The sequence below is a fragment of the Poecilia formosa genome, unplaced genomic scaffold (assembly GCF_000485575.1).
Source record: "Poecilia formosa unplaced genomic scaffold, Poecilia_formosa-5.1.2 Scaffold34, whole genome shotgun sequence".
NCBI classification, from domain to species: domain Eukaryota; kingdom Metazoa; phylum Chordata; class Actinopteri; order Cyprinodontiformes; family Poeciliidae; genus Poecilia; species Poecilia formosa.
The window spans coordinates 434,797-460,207 of NW_006799973.1; the positions used below are offsets into that span (position 1 = coordinate 434,797).

At 41.0% G+C, this 25,411-nt stretch overlaps 1 protein-coding gene across 2 annotated transcripts; it reads right to left on the reverse strand.

Annotated features, from left to right (window-relative positions):
- Positions 1-328: 328 nt before the first annotated feature.
- On the reverse strand, positions 329-25,233 carry lmtk3 (lemur tyrosine kinase 3). Of its 2 annotated transcripts, none has more exons than XM_007550246.2 (16): positions 24,743-25,233; positions 21,776-21,909; positions 20,266-20,413; positions 18,027-18,100; positions 17,705-17,823; positions 16,401-16,488; positions 15,325-15,473; positions 15,148-15,232; positions 14,342-14,463; positions 13,594-13,743; positions 7,618-13,426; positions 7,386-7,543; positions 5,984-6,117; positions 4,606-4,940; positions 4,437-4,521; positions 329-1,735 (listed from the first exon to the last, which is right to left on the reverse strand). In XM_007550246.2, the coding sequence occupies exons 1-16, from the start codon at positions 24,831-24,833 to the stop codon at positions 1,605-1,607; spliced, it is 7,812 nt and encodes a 2,603-aa protein (XP_007550308.1). In that variant the 5' UTR covers positions 24,834-25,233; the 3' UTR covers positions 329-1,604. The 2 variants fall into 2 exon arrangements, with proteins under 2 accessions (XP_007550308.1, XP_016525924.1); XM_016670438.1 differs by having other exon boundaries at positions 21,761-21,909.
- Positions 25,234-25,411: the final 178 nt, after the last annotated feature.

The window sequence follows — 25,411 nt, forward strand, 5'->3', positions numbered from 1 at the left end:
GCCCTCACTACTGACAGTATTGTGTCATTGATGCCTTCTGAACCTCTCATTTAATTTCTTGCATTCTACGTAGATGACAGGCATTATGTTTAAAGAAAAATGATAAAAATGAAGCACATCCCTCTATTGGACAGGTCATTTTCCCACAACTTCAACATGCCCCATTGTAATTCCTACTGCAGTGGTTTCCAAACTTTTCTCCTGGGCCCCCCTATGGATTACAAATAGCTGCCTGGTTGAACGACGTGTGTCGCGGGGGGGGAGGATTCTTAGAGACTCCCTGTCTCTAAGAAAGGGGGTGGGGGATGTTCAAATAAAACATTCACACTTTTTTTCAACCTTTATTTCCCCCCTTATTTATACACCATCCCCTCTGAAAAGCCTTTTTAAACAACACAAGTTTAAACCAACATTTAAACAGATCGAACAAACAGACTAGCAGGACCTCTGCTGCGTGATCGACTGCTGTTAGTAGAAAATGGGATAAATTAACAGATACACAAACAAATGGAGCTAATTACTTATGACAAGCTTCAATTTGTGGAGCTATAACCTACATTAATTGCCATTAAACTATACAAAAAAAAGGAATGACAAGACTGCTAAAATTTTCTGACTTGGCAAAAAAACTAAAAAGTAAAATAAAAATTAAAAACGATACAGGACTTAGATCCATACAGTACAGATTGGCATATATTAACAAGTAAAATTATACAAAATACTTATTTTTTATTTCTTCTTAGCAATTAAGACGTTTGGGAAAATATTTTTTATTTATTTGTTATGAAGTTCTTAGAGAAGGTAAAACTTGGATGCATTCCATCTCAAAATAATTAACAGTTTATCAAGGTTAACTAAGTCAGACAAATAAATAAATGAAAAATAAATAAATAAATAAATAAATAAATAAATAAATAAATAAATAAAAAGTAGTTTGTTTCATTTTTCGTGCAGTCCAAAGTTTACATCTAAAAGTAAAAGCCCTAAAACAATATTGTATACACTCGCGTTATGGTATTTGTACAAATGCTGAGGAATATTTCCTAAATACAGGAGTCCGTTTCAAACTGCTGGATCAGCTGCTGCAGGAAGAAAAACCTCTTAAATTAGGACTGGTCTGGAATCCAAGCATTTACATGGACAGGTGAACGACTAAAGAAAGTGCAACCCTCTCCCCTCTCAGTCGGGGAACTGTACAACAGAATAAAGCAGAAAAAGAGAAAGTAAGCTGGTACACAGCACGATTCCCACTGCATAGCTGTCAGATTTGTTTCACATTTTTCAAAGCTCCAGGTTCTTTTTGTTTGTTTTTTTGTTTTGTTTCCTTTTTCTCCCAACATAAGCAGCCTTTTCCAAAGACGTTTGCAGCCAAAGGCTACGGATAAACTCTGTAAACAGTGACAGGCAGGAGCTCAGCAAACCCCCCTTTCATACAAAATCCAGTCACTGGCAAAACCTGGAATGTGTCCAGCTGGTAAAATCAGTCTTGTTTCTTTCAGTTCCCAAATCAGTAAAAAAATATCTTCTGGGTAAATGGCTGGTTGTTGGGTGAATTCACTGCTCGCTCTGAGAGGGTTCGGATTCAAAGGTTTCCGTTTTTCGCCTCACACCAAGTGGGGGTCGTCGGCGGGGCTGACGGTGAAGCGCGATGACGTCACTGGGCCGCTTCCGACAGGCGACCGAGGTTTGATCGATAGATCCTCTTTTCTTTTCGATTCTTTGCTTTTGTTTGGCCCTGATGGAGAGAAAAACCAAACGACAGTTAGACATGAAGGCTTAAACATAAACAAACACCCCTACTAATATCTGGTTAAATTTCTTAGTAAGTCATATCTCCACCACATGATTTTATAACTTTAATTTTTAATCCTTTCATGCATGAATTATGATCCTTTGTGTCAGAATTTTTTGTCCACATGTTTTTTGATTTTCTTAAGGCATATAAAAGGTAGGAAAAAAAATTAGTTAAAAAAAATTAGGTGATCAATTGTAATTTTTCTCCAAATATAAAGTTGTTATTTGAAAAATACGTCAGCAGTATTGTTCTTTAGGGATTATCTGATGTCACAATATTTTTTTACCTGCAAGAGTCGTCTACAGCATGGCTTTTATGTCTGTCGGCCATATTTGATTTAACAAAAATAATTTCTTGCATTTGCAGCTGATAGTGCAAATGCAAATGACAGTAGTTGATAGTGTATTTTATGATGCATTAATGTCCACTTCAGTGGTTTGTATGCATTTATAACATAAAAATAGACAAGAAGCACAAGAAAATGGCTTTTAGATAGCTGTCCACTGTAGTGACCACTATGCATGGAAGGGTTAATATTTACAAAGTTTGACCTCACAAATTTCTGTTTAATAATCCTTTCTTCCCTTCCAATCTTCAAAAAGCACTTATTGATATTTCCACACATGACAGCTTCAAGCATCAAGCACACAAAGTTTTTGGATAGGAAGCGTTTTAGTTTTAATTGTTGCAACAAGTTCAGTATTTTTAACTTTGACATCCATAAAGTTTTAATGACTATTTGTCTTTTTATGGTTTTCATAACTCATATCATCTAAGTGTCTTTAAATGTTGTGGATGGTGAAGTTGCATCAAGTCAGGCAGGAAGAACTCGTGGTAGCAGTCAGTCTCGCATCAAATCTAAAAGAGTCTCTGACTGAAGACTGTTGCTGTATGACAGTCTCATGCGAACTGCTCAACATCTGGGCAGCAGAGACGATATTTCACAGAAACATGTCCTGGATCACGTCATTGGTTATTGGCAAGCTCTGCTAATCCACCTCATTTGCTTTTGCCACTCCTCTGAACTCTGTCTGGCTGCACAGAAAGCCAGGCAGAGATGTTAGAGCTGGTCCTTTCCTATTATGATCAATAAAAGAAATGGTTTGAACTTCACTTTAGAGTGAGTGTTTGTTTGAGTCTATATGTTTGACAAAAAAAATTACCTTTGCTCTAGTTCCTGTTGTTTTAAATGTTATTTATTCTTTTCTCCATGAAAGAAGAAAAGCAAAAGATGACTTTGACAATGTGTGTAAACTTCTGACTTGAACTGCATGTTCAGTGGCATCAGTTATGCAACAATGTATTTGTGCAAGAATAAATCATATGAATCTGTGTCTGTTAAGAGGCTTGACATTAAAAAAGACACTTTAAAAATAACTCAAAGGAAACATGGACTCTTCTCTCTCTCTCCAAGTTTTAAAATCTCCACTCCAAAAAGCTCTGAGAGATGATCTGAGAGTCTAATTTTGGAGCATCTTTGAGGGTAAGAGAAACTCTGAGCTCTGACTTTCATTTTGCTGTGAAATGAGGTAATGAGTTTACGAGATGGAGAGCGCAGTTTAAACCAGAAAATGTGTTGGAGGGGGAAACACGGCTTAGGATGTGCATTGTTGAGCGCAGGATTAATGTCCCGGCTCAGCTCCACATGCCACAGCGTCGAGGGAGACGGTTGATTATGGGAGATTAATTCTGGCTGCACTCTGGAATAAAAGATGGAGGGAAATGAAGCTGTTCTGTTTAAAGTGCGAGGAGATGAGTTAGATGTCAGATTTTATTACTATGGTAACCACCTCAAGGTGAAACTTTATTGAAGTGAGACACCGATCTGTGAATCAGCTGTTGGACTGTCAGTACAGGCTGACCTACAGGGTGACATTGACCATTTCCCCAGAACCAGAACCAAACATGAAGAAGCAGCATTCAGCTTCTATGCACCACAAATCTGGGACAAACTTCCAGAAAGCTGCTAAACAGCTGAAACACTGAGTTCAACCCCAGAAGTCCTAAACGTAGAGCCATCGATCCAGATTAAATTTCAGTACCGTAATTCTGCCACACTTCGCGCTACCTGAAAAATCCCAATGGTTTCTGAAAGACATTGCGCTTTCCAGCCAATATCGGGTTATTACGGTAATTTACAGTAATTTCACCCCAGCCGTAACAGGAAGTGAAATTAATCTGAGGGGTGCTCTTTTAATAGACTGTAAATTGCGAAAATAACTTGCTAGATATTGAAAGTTCCAGTTGTTCTGGAACTTTCAGTAAGTTCCAGATATTTTTGCTTAAATATCCGTCTGGATATTTAAGCAAAAATAAACGGGTGGAGATCTTAAATTTAGGACATAAAGGGTTGAATCTAGACTAAAACCTGTTTAAAGTTGATTTTCAATCATAATAAATGAAACACTGACATGATGTGTGATGATGGAACTTGGCTAAATGTATTGTTTACTGGTTTTCTCAATTGTTGACTGTGTTTTATCTACTATGACTTTGTATTTTTATGGTGTAAATGATTTTGAACTGCCTTATTTTACAAATAAACCTGATTGATTGGCTCTGGATCTTTTCTGATGTTTTATTTTGACGGGGTCCATGCTGTTTCCTGTCTCAGCAGCCAATCAGAAGCCTGATTGCTCACCATGAAAGTCCAGCTTGCTGCTTTTCACAGAGACTGAACCTGGACTTGTAGGAGCTGAGTTGCTCAACTCATTGGTCGGAGTTTCCTGTAGCAAAGGAACAGAAACTTAAATCACTTTTAATTCAAACTCGTCATTCCAGATGTTGACTGTAAAACAAACAGGAAGAACCTGATCAAACAGATAGATTGTAACGTCATCGAAGAAGGACACGTTCCTCCCTCTGTCCCGCTCTCTGTCCAAAGGCTCCTTGGGTGATTTTAGCAGACTCCTCAGCCCGATCCGTTTGTCCACGTCCGTCTCCGTGACAACAATCACCCTGCGAGAGCTCTCGTCCTCCTGCTCATCCTCCTCGTCGTCTTCAGGGTCGATTCCTGATGACAGGCCCCTTCGTCTTCCGATGCGATTTCCGATCGAACCGTCCCCGAATCCGCCTTTCCCGCTCGGGGTGAGAGGGAGATTCAGAGCGAGAGGAGGGAGGGCGAGAGACAGGCGAGCGAGTTTGGCTTTAAAACAAGAAGGGAACAGAGTTTAGATAATAAACTGAGTCAAATGGATATGCAAGTTTTGCAGGAAACTGGTAACATATTTTCCAAGGAGCAAATTTATTAAGAAAAAATATTTTGAGAAAAAACTGCTTTTTAACTGTAAAATATTGTTTTTATAAAAAAAATGATTCAACAGTAACTTCGTCACAGCTTTATTAATATAAGAAGTATAATGCAACAGACTTTACTGCAGGTTGTAAACAAGTCAAATGGACCGATAATGTACTGCCTGGTCAGATTCACTTTATAAATATATCGTTGCACAACAGTTTATTTATTCTGAATTGATGTTTTATTGTCACTCTCAACCTTTATTTTACCCAACGCAATCAGTGGTCAAGCAGATGAGAAATAATGGAGATTAATTACTGTGTCAAACGTAAAATCTCACATATAAGTTTCGCCTAATTGTGTATTATTCTCCTGAAGATTTAAGATTACACCGTATTTCCATCAACTTTGGTTCTGAATTCTCTTTGGACAATTCGACTTTTGACTCGAGATCAAACCAAAATGTATCTGAGCAACAATCTGCTCTACAAAATGACCAAAACATCCAGAAGTATAAAACTGTCTGTCACACCTTCATCCTTCAGTACATGTCGCCCTGGGCTTTCTTTACTCATTATCAGATTGTTGCTCTCTTGTGCAGCTTGACTAAAGAGTTTATTTGTTTCCGATTAGTTTTTTTGTCGTGTTTGTTGCCTACAGCAGAATAATGAAGCTCAATCAGAGGAAACAAAATAGAAAAACTAAATGAACACGTGCACTAAATCTAAACTTAACTCGTCTGTGACATAATCTGACTTCCCAAGAATAGGGTAAATTTACTTCACGTAACATTTAACTTTAACATAGCAGACACAATGTCCAGGTTATAATCTGGTTAAATGAAGAGGAAATTTTAGAAGAGGGAAAAACTAAAAGCAAACTGAAACCATGTCAGCAGAGGAAAAGGACTAAAGGGAAAAGTATCTTTTGGTGTCGCAGCGTGACGATACCTTTCATTGCCTGGTTTGCAGCAGGTTGAGATGCAGTGATCTCAGATTGTTCAATCACAGTGAGCGGCTCAGGTTCAGTTTTATCAGACTCAGTCAGAGGCTCTTGGTTAAGGGAAGCCTCCTGCTCCTCTTGGCTGTGAAGAAAAAAAAATATATTACACCCTAAATATAGTATGACACCATTTGTTTACCAAGACATTTTTGTTTCAAGCACATAGCAGTTTTAGCTTTATTTATCAAAGTTTTGATACATTAATTTGTAATAAATTGCACTAAACCAACATGCAAGAAAGTCCTTATTAAAAGAAATTTTTTTATTTGCATTTCCTTTTTACAGTTCAGCTAAAGAGCCAAGTCTCAGCTCCTCATTGCATGATTCAAATCTTAATCAAAAGCTGTAATTTACAGCTTGTGGATTGCTGCTGAGAGGTCGTTGCTTCCCACAGAGACACAGAGCTGGAAAAATGGCAACATGCTGACTGCAGAAGGAAGGAAGAGCAGCACTTGAAACGAGCAGATAATTTTCAAGATTATCACGGAGCTCACATCAGTGGCATCTGTAGTGCTCTCAGTCTTATATAATAGCTCAGACAACAAAAATACTTCTATTTTAAAATCACAGAAATATTCTACAAAAGCAATCATCTTATCATCGGTGTACAAAGTGTTGCAAGAATAATTACATCATTTTAACTTCACCACATGGTGTCACTGCTAAAAAACACAAACTTCAATGTATTTAGAGGTGATTTCACTTGACAGAGCAACACTAACCAGAGCATGACTGTAAACTTGAAGGAAATTGGTATGTGGTCTTTTTTCTTTCTTTTTTTTTTTTTTGGTAAATAAAAATCTGAAAAGTGTGGCGTGCGTTTTTATCGATCCACAAATACTTTGGGGTTTGTCTCTTTCATCATTGCAAATCCAGAAATTGAAGTTTTCACCCATTTCTCGTCGTAAATTAGCCACAGTTCAGACTGAGAGCATCTGTGAAATTAATTTGAATTTAGATTGGATCTTTCCAGCTAACCACAAAAAGTACCGTGACTCTCTGCAGCTCCTCCAGAGTTACAAACCTCAGAGGCCCTAAAAGAAAAGCTTTATGTTGAGTACAAAAAGGTGGAAACTTGTTTCCAAAGGCAGTAAATCTTCTTTAGGAGTATTAGAGTTAAAGGGGTTGGATGCAAATACAACAATGTTAAGTTGCAACAATGTAAGTAAATTTGTGTATTTAATTAATCATGACTTTGATTTGATCTAGCATATAAAATAAACTGAAGTTTGTGATGATGTAAAAACACGACACCACAAAAAGTGAAATTAGTCAAAGGGAGTCGAGCGATACAATCTGATTTCCTCCAATCCTCCGTGCCTCTGTACATGTTTCCAGCTGCCTTCATACCTATCATCCTCTCTCTGGTCTTCCACGGACCTGCTGCAGCTTTCCTTGACTTGTTCCCCCCACGGCCGAAGTGTCACAGTCTCCTTCACAGCCGACCCCCAAAGCATGTTCGTTTTCACATTTTCGCTGAGGGAGAACTGCAGTCTCTCCTCACACACCTGCAACGTCAGAGTAACCCAGTAAGGGAGCTGAGTGAACAGAAACCATGCAAGAAGTTAGACCACACTCTCACCTGCATCATGAGGCCATTTCTGGTTGTCATCTTGGATAAAGATCCCTGATCCTTGACATCGGGTGTTTGACCCGGTGACCTCTGCTCATCGATCTTCTCCACTGGTTGTGACAGGATTGTTTGCTCAGATTCAACCAACTTACTGCAGCTATCAGAGACATCTTCTGCCTTTAAATCCCCTCTGTCAGCCTCAGGAGTTGAGAAGTCATCATCTTCTTCTGTGTCACTGCCCTTCTGATCAGCTGTTTTCTTCAAAGACCCCAGAAGCTCCAGATTCCCCAAGAAAAGTTCCCCCAGTGTCTCCTCCTCATCGCCAGAGATGCAACAGAGCTGTTCGAGTTTTTCAAAGTCCTCCAGCGGCTCCTCGTCCAGGTCTTTCCACTCGGATATCAGCAACGCTGGGATGTTTTTCAAGAGATCTTGCTGCGTAGAAGAACCTGCATGTGAGGTTTTCTGGGTAAAGCTATGACAAACATCTTCAATATCTGAAGTAAAGTTGTTGTCATCGGTCAGCGTTATGTGTACAGACGGGGAGTTCAGGTTGGCGGAGATGCCTTTATTCTGAGTTGTAGCTGGTGGTAGCTCTTGCAGTGATGGCTCCTCGACAGCTGTGCTGTTCACTGGGGAAATATACGACTCTGTCTCTGGACCAGCACCGGAGTCTTCCGGATTTATGGCAGTAATAAATTCCTCTGCCTCTATAACAGACGGTGGCGGACTAGGAAAAGAGTCGTCTAAACTCTCCAGTTTATCATCTTGCACATCGAGGTCTATGCTTGGCGGAGGACTAGGGAAATCAACAGAGCTGAAATTGTCTACCTCTTGATATGACTGATTAAGCTCCTCCGCTCCGGACTGAAGGGCTGCGTCTCGGTAATCCTCATTAACTTTTTGGAGACTTTCCTCTAAAGACTGTGTAGCAAGCCATGGGCTGTGCTTGGCTTCTTGTCTGAAGCTTGATTCATCGTTTTCTAGGTCGGCGGAGTTACCTTGAGGAGATTCAGTGATGCTGATGGATATACTTGAGATGTCATTCTGGAAAGAATGGCTGAAGCGGTTCTCATAATCAACATGTTCTGTTGATGCTTGTCCCTCTCTGTAGAGTTGATTCTGTGTCAGTCTGTTGAAGTTTTGATTCTCCTCCATGTCTGTCAAACACCCTCTGTCCTGAATCTGCCTCTCTACAAACCTCTCTTCTTCTGGAGTTTCCACATTCTCTACTTCCACATCACAGATTTTATTCATTGTGTCGCTCTTAAAATCATCGATTTCCTCCAGATTCTCGATATTTTCCTCTTGTTGGACATCTGCTGCAGGCTGCTGGGTAACTGGTCTTTCAGAGTCTCTTACTTTTTCACATGCAGAGATATTGCAGCTCGGTTCTTGTGTTTCATTGGTCCCAGTTTCATTTTTGAACTCTGTTGAAGAAGGGTGAGGCTCCCTTCCTGCACGTTCATCGTTTTCTTTAGATTCCCAATACTTCTCCTGAATCCCCCAGTTCCTATTGCTAAACCCCGCAAAAAATTCAGATCTTAGCTCTACTTCTTGGTGCTTTTTCTCTGGAGAAGCCCACTGATTATTTTGTTCCCCTGATTCCGTCAAACGGTGACAGTCAAGTTCCCCAGTAACAACTCCAGAGGGTGATGCTTCTTCATCCTCTTCCACGGCACTCCACCAGTCCTCAGCCATCACGTCTGGACCCTCGCAAAACTCTGCAGAGGCTTGATGTGCGTCCAACTCCATTCTGACCTCCACATCTGCTCTGTGGTCTGAGCAGTGAAGGTCTCCCAGCTCATTGTGGTCCAGACAAACCATTTCTTCAGCACCTTGCTCGGTACACAGACTAGTCAGACTAACTTTATCCTCTCTGTGCAAGTTATCATTGTTTTGAAATTCACTCATTTTGGACAATCTGGACTCATATTCCACTGTTGCATTCCCAGATTTCAAAGACCTTTGAGTAGTGAGGTCCCTCTCTGTCCTATCTGGTTCAACAATTCCAGACACGGAGTTGACGGAGTTGATCAAGCTCTTTGTCCCACTGGGACTCTTAGAGTGCAGATTCAAGTTGCTCTTTTCAGACTCTGTGCATTTATAATCCGTTATCTTGGAAATTATGCCATCTGTGTAGTGGCTGTCTATCACATACCCACCACTGTGTGAAAGGTTCTTCAGAGGTTCTTCATCTAACTTTGAAAACAGCTTATCAATTAAGTCAACACAGTCCTTGACTTGAGGATCATCATGCAGCAATGTGGATTTTTTGCTCTCGCTGTGATTGTGAAAAATGCCTGAATCGTCTCTGTGGACAGCCTCTAGCCCTTTGTTTAGTATATCTTTTTCACAATGTAAGTAGTAGGAGTCATTTTCACAATTCTCAACAGTCTTTTCTTTCCCACTTTCTGTTTTGGTACAGGATGCATGTGAAATACTTCGGAAGGGGCTTTTTTCTCCTGCCTCCCCCTCCTCTTCAGTTTTCTCCTCTATCCCTGTGAGTGCTCCCCGCTCGCCCCCTCGGCCTCCACTTTGTCTGGACCCTGGTCCATCGCTGCTCCTCCTGTTTAGCACATCACCCTCTAAGTCGTTGTCGGAGAAATAGGCAGAGTCTCTGTGTGGGGTTTCGCTTCCCAGGACCCGCCACCCACTGCCACTTCCTGCTCCGGTCCAGGAATCACTGGGTGTTAGGCCGTCCACCGAACTGGAGGTCATGGGTGACAGGACAGAGTCAGTGGGAGTGATGATGCCAGAGGACAGGTCATGATCTGGAGTGTTTGGAGTGACTTCACAGTTAGTTTCGTTTTGAATGACAGACTTTTCCAGATCATTGTACTTGTGCTGAAAGAAATTTTCTCCATTTCTCTCCAGAGCAGCTGCATTCCCACCACATTTCCCCTCCGCTTGATCTTCTCTCTGAGATCTGCAGACCTGCAGGTGCTCTTTCATCATTTCACCATTCTCTACAACAACAGTAGTCTTCGTTTGATTTAAAATGAAAGACTTGTTCTCCTGAAGTATCACAGTGTTGGACTCAGTGGATTCAGAAGGAGATAACTTTGGAGGGTCTATTAGTTCCCCTCTGGCAGGTAAGGCAGGTCCATCTGAGCAGTCTTCCTCCTCCTTCTGACATTCATCAGTTTCACTGTGCAATAAACCATTTTTGGGCATTATTTCTGAGAGCACAAACTCTCCAGTCTGGCAGTGATCAGCATCGTTTCCTTGGTTGCACGGTTTAAGCGGTTTGTTTGATCCTATGTGGAGAATCGGGATCTCGGGTCTTATGGAAACCTTAATCTCACTCTTCTTTGCACGTTTGGTCACTTGTGCATAGATGGCCTCAGTGTGTATCTCTTCTTTCCCCTTGTTGGATGCCCGTATGGAGCTTTCTGACTGGAATGTGATGGTCTGAGCAGAGTTTGGGTCGATGCATATGGATTCATATTCAGGTGACAACGGAGTAGGAGAGACGGATGGATCTGATTCGTCTTTATTTGTGGTAGCGCTTTGCCTGGATATGATTTCAGTCAAAAAAGTTTCTGCTGATTGGATCTCTTTCAGGAACTCCTCTCTGGTCATTTCTGTTTTTCGTGGCTCAGTCTCAGCAAAACGTATTTCAGATTCTTGCTTCTCCCTCTCGGACAGGAGAGATCGGGATCTCCGTATACCTTTTGAGCTGCCATCTTCAGTGTCTTTGTTAGATGAAAGGTTGGGAGAGCAGACATAGGGGTGCAACCTAGATCCTGCAGGATACAGGTATTTAACTGGATCGCTTTCCGCATCCTTGTCCGTGTCCATTCTGTCTGTGTCAACCTCTGTGAGGAAAAGATCGCCTTGGAATGATGCCTTGTCCTCCTCCCCTCCTGGCCTTTGGAATTGCTTCTCCTGTCCCGATGACTGTCCTGCGGAGCCTATCTCAGTGATCAGTGATTGGGAGCGGCGCATTCCCTTGTTGTGCAGCAGAAAGTTCCCCCATCGCTCTCCATCATTCTTTTCCTCCTTCTCCCCATCCCACAAGGTCTTGGACTTGGGCTCACTCGACTCCGTCACGCTCGATATCTCGGTTAGAAATAGGTGCATTGGAGACTTTTTGGCTGCTGCAACTCGTTCTGCCTGAAGTTCAGCGTCTTCTCTCCAAATAGTAGGCAGAATAGTGTCCAGCCGTGACTGGGTCCTCTTCATTCCCCTGGAGAAGAGCTCAGAGGTGGCTGGGTCTGCATCTTCTGACAGGCTGGAGTGAGCGACTGTGGTCCGACTGCTGTGCCTCTCAGGGGAGGCAAAAGGAGAGTCATCCTCATCTGAGTAGGTAGGACTAGACGAGGACTGCCTGTCAATCTGGGAATCGGCATGCTGAGGGCGGGGTGGGTTTCGATAAATGGGCCGCAGAGGATTTTCCCTACGAATGGGGGAGTCAAAGTCTTTCATACGGGGATGAGATTCCTCCTTGGTGGTGTGGCTTGATGGTGCATGCCTCCTGTCCGCCTCTCTGTCGGACATGTCACAGGATAGCGGGTCTCTGTTGGATCTCTGCATCTGCGTCTTTGCGTATCTTGAGTATCTGTCAGCTGTGTTGTAGCTTGGGATGCTGCGTTGAGGTTTGGAGTGTGGGGGTAGAGGTGGAGGACACATCTGAGGGTAAATGGGATGGCTGGATGGTGGGATGGAGGGGGAGAGAGATGGGGACGGGGGCAGAGTCTGTCGGGACCGATGGAGGCCGAGGTGATCAAAGGTGGAGGACGGGCAGGAGCTCATGTGGAGGGGGTCCGTCTCAATCTTTCCGCCGATGGTGTAGTGAGGCAGTCCTCTGTATCCAAGCGGAGGCGCAGGGAGAGGGCGGGAGTGAAGGTGATTGGACGAGGACATGGACATGGAGCGGGGTTTGGGAGGGAGGACTGGAGCCTGGAGCACTGTGGGAGATTTTTTATCTGTTTCCCTGCTCTTTTTTTTCTCCACATCATCATCATCATCATCATCATCACCCAGATCCACCACTGAGAAGTCTGTCACTCTGCTTGAAGTGTCTCTGAACTCGGCCACTCCTGTGTTGGGCACCTGGATTTTCACCTCGCTCGATCGGATAGTTTGCAGCGTCTTCCCGCTGTTGTCTGCAGCACGATAGGGGACTCGCTCTTTTCCCAGCATTCCACTACGGATTTCCACGAGCTCCACATCTCCGGGACAAACCGAATCAGATCGTAAGGAGGACTGAGATTTGCCTTTAAGCGTTGGAGACTTGTCCTGGGGAGTGTGCTCCTCTAGGCGGATGTAGTACTCACTGGCGAGCGAGGGGCTGCGGGCACTTATCACCGGCACCACAGTGGGCGTGTCTAAAGACTGTCTGTGGTTATTGTTCACAGTTGGTATCGGTTGAGGGGGAGGGAGAGGTTTGTAGCCTCGTCTGGCGTGAGCCTTCTCCCAGAAATACTCAAAGTTCAAGCCTTTGCTGGTTTCTGTAACTGTGAGGATGTCGTCCAGTTCAGAGGAGGATGGGGTGATGCAGTTCCCCACAGGGTCCAGCAAAGGGTAGGAGTTGTCTCTGCCGTCCCTGCCATACTCTCTGTCTCTGTGCCGCTCGTTCGCTGCACTCTGAAAGGCGGGTGGACGAAGTAGATCCCAGCGTCTTTCAAATGACTCGTCGCTCTCTCCTCTCCTCCTTCTGCCCTCCTCATACTCCTCATCCTCTTCTTCCTCTTCCCCCATGCTCCTCTTTGACAATCCTCGTTCTGCGGCCAGGAGAGACGAGAGGAGGAGGAAGATTTCGGCTACAGAAGGCCGCTGGGACGGAGGGAGCCAGCAGGACTGCATGATCTCATACCTTAGCAAAAAAAGAAAAATAAATAAACATAAGTTTGGTTTTTTAAAACTGAATTTGGCTGCATTATATCACAACTCTGAATGTGTGAATGAAATCTGTCCGTATGACATGAATGCATTGGAATGATTTGTGACATTTATAGATTCAAGCAGCAATTAAGTACTAACCAGTAATCCGCATGTGAGAGTTTAAGTCTAGGCTGGGCCAGGGTGATCTGTCTCTCTCTGATGACGAAGGTCAGCACCTCTTCATCGCTCAGGTGTCTGTGGGGCTGAGCACCAAACTCGAACAGCTCCCAGATCACCACCCCTAAAGACCTGCAAAAATATAAAAAGTATGAGAAAATAGTCAGAGGAGAGAGTGATTATTTTAAACTTTGATACTTTGCCTTTTAGGCTTTTATTCTTGCTGTAACATTAATTGCCCATTTGGGACACAAATAAATCTGAATCTATTCGTAACTCAAAAACTGGACAAAATCTCAGGTTGCAATGAAAAATAAACAAATGCAAAGTTGTTTTTTGTATAACGCAACAAAAATAAAGTCTGGAAACTCAAATCATTTTCTAGAAAATGGCTAAATGTCCAAACTTGAACATATCTATACTGAAAGCAGCGATTATAACATTTAAAGCTGATGCAGTTAGGCGCTGTGGTTTAATTTGCAACCATGAGCAGGAAAGCAAAGGACCACTAAAGGTCATTAGTAGAGAACTAACAGCAGTAATATTTCTGCTTCAGAATATGCTGCTGCTCAGTAAACTAAATTATTTCAAGGCTTCTTGCACATCTTTAGCCGTGTTACCAATAAATATGAAGGAGCTGCAGTGAATTGTTATAAGATGATTGTCTCCAACATGCTGGGGTTGTCAGCTCAGGTTTTTTCAGCAATAATAAAAATAAAAACTTGCTTACCACACGTTGCTGGTTTTGGTTTGATCCGTAACAATCAGAGATCCTCTGTACTCCTCCAGCAGCTCAGGAGCGATCCAGCGCAGAGGGATCCACAGCTTGTCTGGAGTCAGGTAGTAGTCCTCCTTCAGAAACAAATGCACCAACATGTGTTATTTACACGGCTTATCATTTTATTAATTATTCTGCAGAGTTTTTATTTGGCCAATTAAGCTTATTTTACACAACGTTAGAAATATTTATAAATGCAAATAAACAAATAATTTAATTATCTTTTAAAACAATAAAATAAACATTTTATTTCCTAAAATGTGCATTCATTCAGTGATCATTTGTAGCAAAGGAAACATCTGAAACTATCAGATCAACATGTGAAAAGTTCAGCCCTTTCTGTTTGACTCAACATCAGTAAAGTGCAGGAATAATCTGTTAATTATTTTATTTAATTTTTTTTGATTAACAGATTAATAATTGGAGAGCAAAGGTGCAGAATCTTAGCCGAGTGAAGCAAAAACTATATAATTTGAGGAGGCGTGGGTAGAACACAATTACTGACAAAAAAAGAAAGAAAAGGGATTTGTTTTTATCTTAAATCCAAAATGTACTTGTGACCTAATTACTGCTCTGAATATGTTGCTCTTTTAGTAAATGGCCTTTTTTGAGTCTGTATGTCCATTAATTAATTAACTGTTACTAAATTAGTTGGTGTTATTTTATTAATCAATTCATTATGATTAATCAGATTAATCAGATTAATCATTTCATCTTAGTTTAATTTGTCCACTTCTGAAAAGTATAGACTAACGTACCTTGTAATGGTTGTGTGAGAGGCCATAGTCGCCTATTCTGACAGTGAGGTCAGAGGTCAGAAGGCAGTTTCTTAAAGCCAAGTCGCTACAGAGAAAACACACAGAAAACTGATCAGAAATCCCCCCTTTTTGTTTGTTGCTTTAATGAAATGAAGTGGAAGGAAACTCCTGACTGACCTGTGAATGTAGTTGTTTTCGTGGAGTTGCAACAAACCCGCGGTGATCTCGAAGGCCATCCTCTGAAGAGTCAGCAGGTCCCTGGTTGGCAGGTCGGGAGTCATCCCATCTGACTTCCTCTGGGCCCGAAGGTAGCGCTTCAGGTCTCCCTAAGTTGCACAACATTAGCACTGAACGTTTAGCAGGAGGATGAGTCAGCGCCGGTTTGTTTCTAGGTTCGTATGCGTTTTAACGCAAAGCAAAAAGCTGCAACAATGCTGACTGTGTATGTGAATCCTGCAGTAAAAACATCAATTTTTAGACGTCTGCCATCCCAGAGCGTCAAAAACAAAAAAAAAAAAGAATAACAACTGGGGAATGTGGTAATGAGCTGGCAACCTTTTTAGTATTCATTTGTGTTACAAGAACAGAAACAGAATAAAATAAGGATGGAAAATATGTGTGAGAGGCAGAAAACAGGAGAGCTTTTTTTCTCCTGAAGCCGTCTAAGAGGACTCGGCCTTGTTTGGATTTTCTCCCTGTTGTCATCAGGATTGATCTGCTTTTGTCTCTGTTTGGCCTGAGAGTCACTCCTAAGGTTTCACTAATGAGTCACAGATTGTGCCAGCTGAGAAACGGGAAAACAAACCGACCGAAAATATAGATCATCCACAGTTTTCACACAGCGGAACGTTCCTTGTGTAATGACTTTAAAAGATGGTTACGAAATGCAAAAAGTGACGTAAATGATCTATAAATTGCCAAAAATAAAATCCAGTAGACCTTAAACTTAAAGACTTCTCTGGCATTTCATTTAAGTTATTTATTTTGCATAAAAAGCATAGATAAAGTATTCATTTCCCTTGCAATTTTTTTTTACATTTTGTCACAATGCAACTCATTTTATTTTATTGGGATAAAAGTGTGGAAATATTTGAAGCTGGCTTATTATGCAACAACCTCAGTCAGACTTCCAAAGTTGGACCAAAATGCATTACAAATAGAATCTGTAAGTTTCTATTTGTGACTAATAAGGATATGTACTTTCCATGACATCTGCTGTAGCGTTTTCCCTTTTCCACGACATTTGAACTTACCAGCTGACAAAACTCCATAACCAGGAGGAAGGGGATGCTCTCGCTGCACTGCCCCAGACACTGGAGGATGTTGGGATGCTTCAGGCTCCTGCAAGAAGAGCGACAGACGAAGCAAAAGAAAAATCTCTTTAAGAGACGACAGAGGCAACAAAGACAAAGCTGTTCACAGATAAATCCCAAATGTCTGGGTTAAAGCCAAAATGTTACCCAGATCTATCACCCTGTAATTACTCAGCTCTTACTGTCAAGAACAAGCTTTTATTATCATGCAGCTACAGTAAAAATAAAACTCTGAAGGTTATTTAACTTTCTGGCTGGTTTTATTGATTAATAGTGATGGCGGCTGTTTTTCTAAGGAAAAGTTGAAGCAAATTTAGATTTACAGCAGTGAGAGTTGCGATGAAAGTTAAAAATAAGTATCAGATTTCTTCCATTTTAGTTTCCTTTCATTGGCTGCTGAATATAAGTTAAGATTCTCCTTCTCACACGTAAACCCCTGAATAACAAAACTCCGTCATACATCAGAGATCTGATGCTTCCTAACAGCACATGAATAGAAATGAGTTTTTTTGTAAAGTACCTTGAGGTGACATTTGTTGTGAACTGGCACTATGTAAATAAAGTGAATATATTAAAGAGTAGAGAAAAACCAATAATTCTTTATCTTGAATATTTTTTGTTCCACATCAGAGTTCGATTGCACATTCACACCTCATGTAACAAACAAATTAGAGTTTGACTAAAGCAGACTAAGATGGTTTGAACGCTCTGAGTCTCCTCCGTGTCTCACAGTGGGGACGGCGTCCTTTTACTGGTTTGCTCCGTTTTTGTGGACATATGTGTCTTGTCATAAAGCTTCAGTTTTGTCTCATCTGTCTATAGGACACTCTCCATGTGGCTTGTCAATATGCACTGTGGCAAATTCAGTCTCATTCATTTATGCTTTGCTTTCCTCCTTTGTTGTCTCCCATGAAGTCCACTGACTCAAACAACAACTGAAGGAGCGATCTAACGCTGACGAACCTTGACCTTGGAGCTCATCTTTAGTTTCTCTGGAGGTTTTTCTGGGTTCTTTGGTTACTATTTATATTACCCTTCACTTCAATTTGTCATTAATTGTAACCGACAATCCAGTGAACTTTAAAACTCTGAATAATAAGTGCAACTAGTCAGGAGCATCAAGGCAAATTAAACTAAAGGCATTTTTTATTATTATTTTCAGTGAAATTTTGCTTCTACAATGCTTTTTAAATCTGACTTTGCAGCCTTTGGACAATGTTGTCATCTTGTGCAGCTGCTCCCACCTGTACGGCTCCGATTCAGCCAGGAACTTCCTCTGCTCCAGGGGGCTGGCGCTCACACGCAGCTCCTTCACCACAGCCTGAGACGAGCCGCAGTCGCACAGCACTTCAGCCAGGATCACCTGCAAACAACAGAAGGACCAGGATGAGGAAGAGAGCCGGGAGCAGAAGCAGAGCGGCGATAAATGCAGGCGCCGGACTCATGATTTGTGATCTAATCAGTGGATGGGATTAAACATCAGAGAGGAGAGAGAACACCGGGAAGGATCAAAACCCATGAATAACAGAGTAACTTTGAAATGTGAGGCGAAGGCGGTGATCTTACCTTCCCAAACCAACCGTTTCCTATTTCCTGAAGGTAATTTAGAGCATGCCTTTTGAAACACTGAGATTTGGGATCTGTGGAAAAGAGAAACACAAAAGATTTTATTGTTCTTTTGCTACAAACAAAAACAAATTCTGAAAACCGATGAAGATATAAGAACATAATTTTCTGCAACAATGTAGGAACTGTAAATAATAAAATATTGAAATATTAAACACTGAGTCTGCAGCCATTTTTGCCCGGTAAAACAAGTCAAAAATGTTACATAACCTTTAAAAAAAAGACAACTTATAATTTTGATCGACATCTACTGCAGGAAATGTGTTGTCGTTCTTATATAACAACTTTATTTACATTTTTGGGTTTTAAAATTAAAAGCAAAGCAAAGTTTTGCGAAAATAGGATAAACATTTTCTTCTGCAGGATATTGATTGTTATGTGAAATATTTAAAAGACACAATTTTCAACCTAACGACAAGAAAAATACTTGGTATTTGGTACTTTTAGTGACATTCTGTTGTGGAAATTCAATGCAATTTTTCCATGAAAAAAAAACTGCTAAAACCTGCATTAGTTGTTGTATCTATATTTAAATATTTTGGCTGGTTTATTATTTTTACTCATGTTATTAAAAGCCACTGTGTAAAGTCCAAAGAATCATTTTGCAGACCCCTGGTCTAGACATTTAAAACATAAAATATGCATAAACAAAACACAGGCAATAGGAATAATTCTTAATCATTGGAAGTAAGAATATTATTCCATTCTTCCTGTTAAAAGGACGTTTTTCCTCTCCACTGTCGCTGCATGCTGCTCAGTATTAGTGATTGCTACATATGAGTGTGGGGGTTATGGACTTTAAGTTTTATTACAATATGTTGTGGTAACATTGTAAAAATAATAAAAGTGGTAGGAAGCATGTATTACTTCAATTTTAGGTAACTGTACGGATGTGAAAGCAACAAACACAAACACAAATACTGCTCTAGAAAATCACCATTTGTAATACACTTCTTTAAGACACCGCTCATATAAAAAAACTGTAATTTGTATCCCTAAAATGCACACAGTAACTGCATTAATCACATTTTCAAATTTATATATACTTATTGATGCACTTTTATTGAACAAACAGCAATACGGATAATTCTGGGAGGGGTTAAACATCATTAGTTGGTATTTATTGTGACAATAATGAATCGAAATCTTATCATGATAAGAAATTTATCATGATAAATAGTAAACAATATGATAAATGCCCACAGCTATCTGCAAAATCAATAACACCACACAAGCAGCTGTCCAGGGCTCCCCTGGACGGGTCAGCAGTCCATCACAGGGCGACGCAGACAAACAAACATGTCTCTGTTTGTTTGTTACAGTTAAAGAGACCAATTATCCTAACATAAACCAGACAACATCTGGACGTCCTGCTGACAGGCAGCAACAGTTCAAACAACTGGAGATATGTTTCTCCTTATCCAGGTCAAAGTATCTTTTAATAGACAAACACAATGCCCTAAAGAAATGCATTCTGCCCAAATGTCTGACTTGTCCAGCTCAAGCTGACCACTGATGCAGAAATTTCCCAGATTTCCACTTCACTTAGAGGTGATCTGGGTGACCTACTGGGTGAAAACTTGCTTTGAGACCTTTGAATTATCCACCTCAGTGACTCAGGAGGCAGCCGACCGTGAGGGAGCGCTGGACGAGCTGAGAGACTTATCTCAGTTTAAGCGTTTCATATCAGCCGATATCAATAATAATTGTTTAGTATTTTTGTTTTAAACATCTGAAATACAGACAAAATAGGGGCGTGACTGTTCCTGTTTTATCCACTGTGTTATTTTTTAAGCAGTTATGAGGCACAGTGGGAAAACCTTAAACTGCTGCTGTGTCAGTTACTGAACAAGTTGTTGCTAGGTAACCAAAGAGCGAGTTAGTGAGTTGCTAGGTAACCAAAGAGTGAGTGAGTCAGTTGATTCCACCAACTTAACTTAGCTGGTCATGAGAGGTTGAGTAACTGACGTCTTTCCTCTGCCTACATCTCCCAGAATGCTGTGCGGTTCTGGTTCAGAGTTCAATGACTACTCTATAAATTGAATATCCAGCTATTGATATTGATCACGTGTCTATCATGATTTACATTGTTATTACTGTCCAGCTCTAAGCATGGCCGTCCTCCATCTTTGTTTTCTAGGGTTGAAGTGAAAGTAAGCGAGTCCGAAGGCTGCGTTACCTGCTCCGTCCTGCAGGGCGGCGCAGTTGGGGCGGTCTCTGACCGGCAGGGTGTAAACCTCAGGGAGGGAGGGGCAGGACGACAGGCTGTCCTCCTGGATGGGACTGGAGCCGCCGGAGCACTCCTCTCCATCTGCGTTGTCAAACTCCTGGTTGAGCCACAAAAAATTACAACATGGCGACAAACCAAAATTAACTGTCAAGCACTGTTAGGTGAAAATCACTCAGTCTGATTAAAAACTCCTGAACAGGTCAGATTAAAGCTCAAATCCAAAACAGTTTGTGTAACCCACAGAGGTTGATTTAATGAAAGTTCATAAGCATTTACATTAAAAACAAACAAAACATGACCATCACATTAATAAACTAATAATGTCCAATCTTATAGGAACGTTTTCCATAACAATACAACCAGGTTTTTACACAACAGTGTCTTGCAAAAGTATTTATACTCCTTGAATTTTGCAACATTTTGTCATGTTACACAAATTTCAATGTATTTTAATAGAGTAGGTGTTTTTGGTCAAATGCAACCAAAGTTAAACTTTCTGGTCTAAATGCAAAATACTGGGATGGAGGTTCACTTCCCAGCAGAACTATTATAAATAGTAGCTAGAATGAAATGTTCACATAAAAATTAATCAAATTTACCAATAAAAAAAAGGAGAGTCAAGTAGTGCTAATAAACACAAACAATTAAAAATAGAGTCCCATGATATTTTAATTTCAAAATACCAAATTTCCCCAGACTCAGTTCTCTGGATCATGTTTTTTTCTAATAATGGAGACATTTGAGTACAAATCAATTTCCTGCTGAAGCTATATTACCAGTAATTTTTCTAAAAATCCTGGAACAGCAAATAGCTGGAGCTGGTTTCCTATCTGGAAATGCAAATGGTTATTTTACTATTTTTGTGGCATCTGAGCAAACTGATCAGTTAAAGATATAAAACTGAGACTGCAGAGAAGCAGGAACAAGAACGGCAGCCTGCAGTTTGTTTACCTCTGAGTCAGAACTTGGATCCAGTAAAAATTATTTACTATGTTCAACAGTGGCTACAATAAAAACACAAACCAACACAAGAGAAAATAAACATTTTATAGCTGCATCTATGTTTGAAACTTAAAGTAGAAATTTTAAAACTCTACATGAGCTTCCTGTTTATTTTTGCAACTTGGACGTTTGAAATCTCCACTTCTGACGAAACATTTACCCGCATCCATGAATCAAACACGTTACATAGTGATGATCTGTCTCATAAAATCGCCAAACTACATTCATGTTTGTGATTATAATGTGACAAAATGTAATCAAATTAAAGGGGTACAAATATTTTTGCAGCTACAACGTTTCTGCTTTCAAAAAATGTCAATATGTCTAAGACATAAACACTGTCAGTTCTAGCTTTGCATGCCAAAAAAAATAACAATAATGCAATATGCATTAAAGGTCAGATGCATGCACAGAAAGGCAGAGAGGTGGATGAATCTCTTACATGTTGAAGACTTACATTGAACCCCACGCCTCCTCTCTTGCAGCACAGACAGGTGAGGAGGAGCAGAACGAAAGAGACGAGCCCCGAGCAGGAGATGAGGATGATGACGTAAGGTGGAGGAGAGAGAGACTCGGCCCTGGTCTGAGAAACTGGACAGAAACAAAAATGGGAAAAATAGAAAGGGAGGAAAGCTTTAACACAGAAAATATTAGTGCATCTGTAAGGGCAGCCAGGGAGAGAAACAGAAATTTCACTGAACCACCAAAGTGTAAAATTATGTCACACCAGTGTTGTGTTTAGCCATTGGAGCATAATCTTAGCTGCGGGTTTTAGGACACAGCGGAAAACCCCAATGGAGAGTTGGTATCGGGAGGGAGAAGCAAGAAAACAAATTAAGCTTACGGTAAAAATTATTATCTGAATCGGTTAAAAAAAGGGAAACAGAGACTGGAATTAAAATTTGAAAGTGGAAAGATATACCATTCCGGTGAGGAGAATAAGCATGGGAGGGAAAGAGGAGATATCAGAAATGGCATTCCACTCAGGAAACACGGTTAAGAAGCAAGGGGAGGGTGGCTGGAGTTGTCATTTAGGTAAAATAAAATAAAGGAGAAAGGGTTGGAAACTGGAAGCTAAGTACTCAACCAGGAAGGTTTACTACTCAGGTTAAAGAGGGAGGAATTGGGACATGTGATATTTGTACCTCAACGTAGATGATTGTGGGAAGTGAACCATCTGCAGAAAAGAAAACGGGCAGGGCAGCGAGGTTAATTACCTTTCAGCTATTCTTAGTTGATTTTATTTCAATTCTGTGTTCAAAAATCCAAGCAAATGACAAGAATAAGTAACAAGTAACAAGTTTAGACATCCAGAATCTGGCTAATACACACTAAAAATGGGAAATAAATGACATATGCATCTTATTTACTGTAAATACACTGGTTTTATGAGGTGTTATCTCATTAACCTTTTCACGCTTTGTCACTTAAACCACAAACTTCAGTAAAATTTATTGGGATTTAATGATAAGCCAACACAAAGTAGTGCATAACTGTGAAGTGGAAGGGAAAAGTATGATATCCCTAAAAAAAAAAGTTAACTAATTAGTCAATTGTAGTGCACTTGTTTGTCATTTAATCTCACTTTAAGTAAAACAGTTTCATGAAGGTTTCAGATATTTGACAACAATAGAGAACAAAAAAAAAAATAATAAAGACCAAGAAACACAGTAGCCAGGTCAGGAATAAACTTTAAACCAAAAAGAATGTTAAAATTAACAGAGTGATGTGAAATTTTCAAACTTGTAATTGCATATTGTTTTAATATCAAAATATGATAAGAATATACAAGGCGAAGAAAACTTACGAAAGACTTGAAATTGGGGCGTTTAGTTCAACCCTAAAAACAGATTGATGTAGATCAAAGTGCATTCCTGTGTTGGAATGGCCTAGTCAAAGTTCAGATCTAATTCCAGTTGAGGTGGAGTGAAGAATTTAAGCCCCTAGATGTGCCATCCTGGTGGTGAACATGCCCAAAAAGGAGAAAAATGTCTACAAAGTATTTAGGAGGGAGTGCATTTACTAAATGCACATAACATTTTTCAAACTGTAAACTATGAAAATCATCATTTTCCTTCCACTTCATAATTATGCAAAATTCCCAGTAAAGTACTTTGAAGTTTGTGGTTGTTCAATGTGAAAAATTCAACAGGCATAAATACTTGTTTCAAGACACAAATATAAGTTTTATGGAAGAACATAACCTATGTGCAGAGAGAAACACACAATAACACAGTAAAGAGATAATAAACACAACGCCAGAGGTCATATAAATCATAAATTATAACATCTGTCCCTCCTCAAATTGTCCCGGTTTCAATGTCTGACTTCCTCATTAAAATTCAACAATACATTCCTCCACAAGGTCACGATAGTGTAAACACTGCATGCATCAATTTTAAATCATTTTTTAAATAATTTAGCCACTTAAATATTGCGTCCTGCCAAGGAAAACTCCCACCGTTCTCTTTTATCAGCCACTTTTATTGTTATTTTTTGCAAACTGGCGAGCGGAGAAAGTGTCAGGATTTGCAGGAAATAGAAAAGCATCATTTCATCCGAGTGTGGGGTGCTGCATGGCTCGGTCTGTTGCTATTAAAAGAAACGTGAGTGCACTGGATTCCAGTCACTTAAAATAAGATCTAGCTCATGAAAGCCTCCCAAACAAGAAGCTTCTGACTGTGAGGTCCCTCAGAAAAAAATAAAAAAAATAAAAATAAAACCCTGGTGGCCCCGGTCTTGACGCACAGCTCCTGAGCAGCGCTATTCTTTCCATCTTTCCCCAGACAGATGTCCAGACAGACACCGCATATAAATAGGGACCCAACACAGGCCCTTTTCCCACCAGCCTCCGTGCCAGCACCAGCTCTTATCAAAACAATACACCACCATACAATGACTGCACACATTACACAAACACAACACCCTGCCAGCTCTCTGTAAGGACGCACTGAGAGCGACGATAAGGACGCCAGCGATGGCTAATAGGTTAAACATAATCTCCTCAACCGGAGGATGTTTTAGACTGAAAAAACTGACCCGATTGGAGATTTTAGCTTTGCTTTTTTTTTTTTGCTTTTTTTTTTTTCTTCTTCATGCAATCGATCTGCGGGCCCTGGATCGCAACACCCTGCACATATTTTCACCAGTGCATGTAAATATGGTACCCTACCCCTCACCCAATCAGCTCCGCTCCTGCGATAATAACTCGCAAAATGACTCAGTCAAACCGGCTGACATTACAGTATTCAATAAGAGGAGGCCTTCCCCCCCCCCGCACCCTCTCCATATCTGACTGATTACACCCCGCACCCCGTAAGCGCTCTGCCTTTCATCACTGACAGGTTTTCACCACCACCAACCCCCTCATCCGTCCTCCCATCCATCCATCCATCTATCCATCCATCCATTCTCCGCCGCTCACCTTCCCTCTGCGGTGCTCCGAGGGCTCTCTCCGGGCTGAGGTACGACATGATCCCCGCCAGCGCTACCATCACCCAGCAGTGTGGCCGCATCGTCGCCGCGTCCGGGTCGACAACAGCATCCGAGCGACGCCGCTGAGCCGACCGTCGGTGTCGGTGTCCTCCTCGCTCCCGTTCCCCCCCGCCACGGTCTGTACCGTCTCCGTCTCCTCACCCCCCTCCTCTGTCTCTCTCTCTCTCTCTCTCTCCCTCCCTCCAAATAATAAAGAGCGTCTCCTCGCCTCTCCTTGTTCTGCTCTCCTCCTCTTCCTCCTCCTCTTCCTCCTCTAATCCGCAATTAAACACGGGGATGCTCCATTGTGCATCCTCGCCCCGCCGCTCTGCCTCAGTCTGCTGAAAACAATGTTTTTCTTTTTATATATGTATATATATAAATCCTCCCCCCTCATGTATCTCTCAGTGTGTTGGAGGTTCTGTTTTCTCCTCCGCCTGCCTACGTCACACGCGCACGTCGCGCATTGTCATGGTCCAGCTTCATCACCATCATTATGGCAACTTGAAGAAATAATAAAAGCTGCTGTGCATAAATAGACTGATATTGATCCACTTTTTTTATATTATTTTCAAACATGATCAGTTCTGCATTTAAATGAAGACGCATGAAATCATGA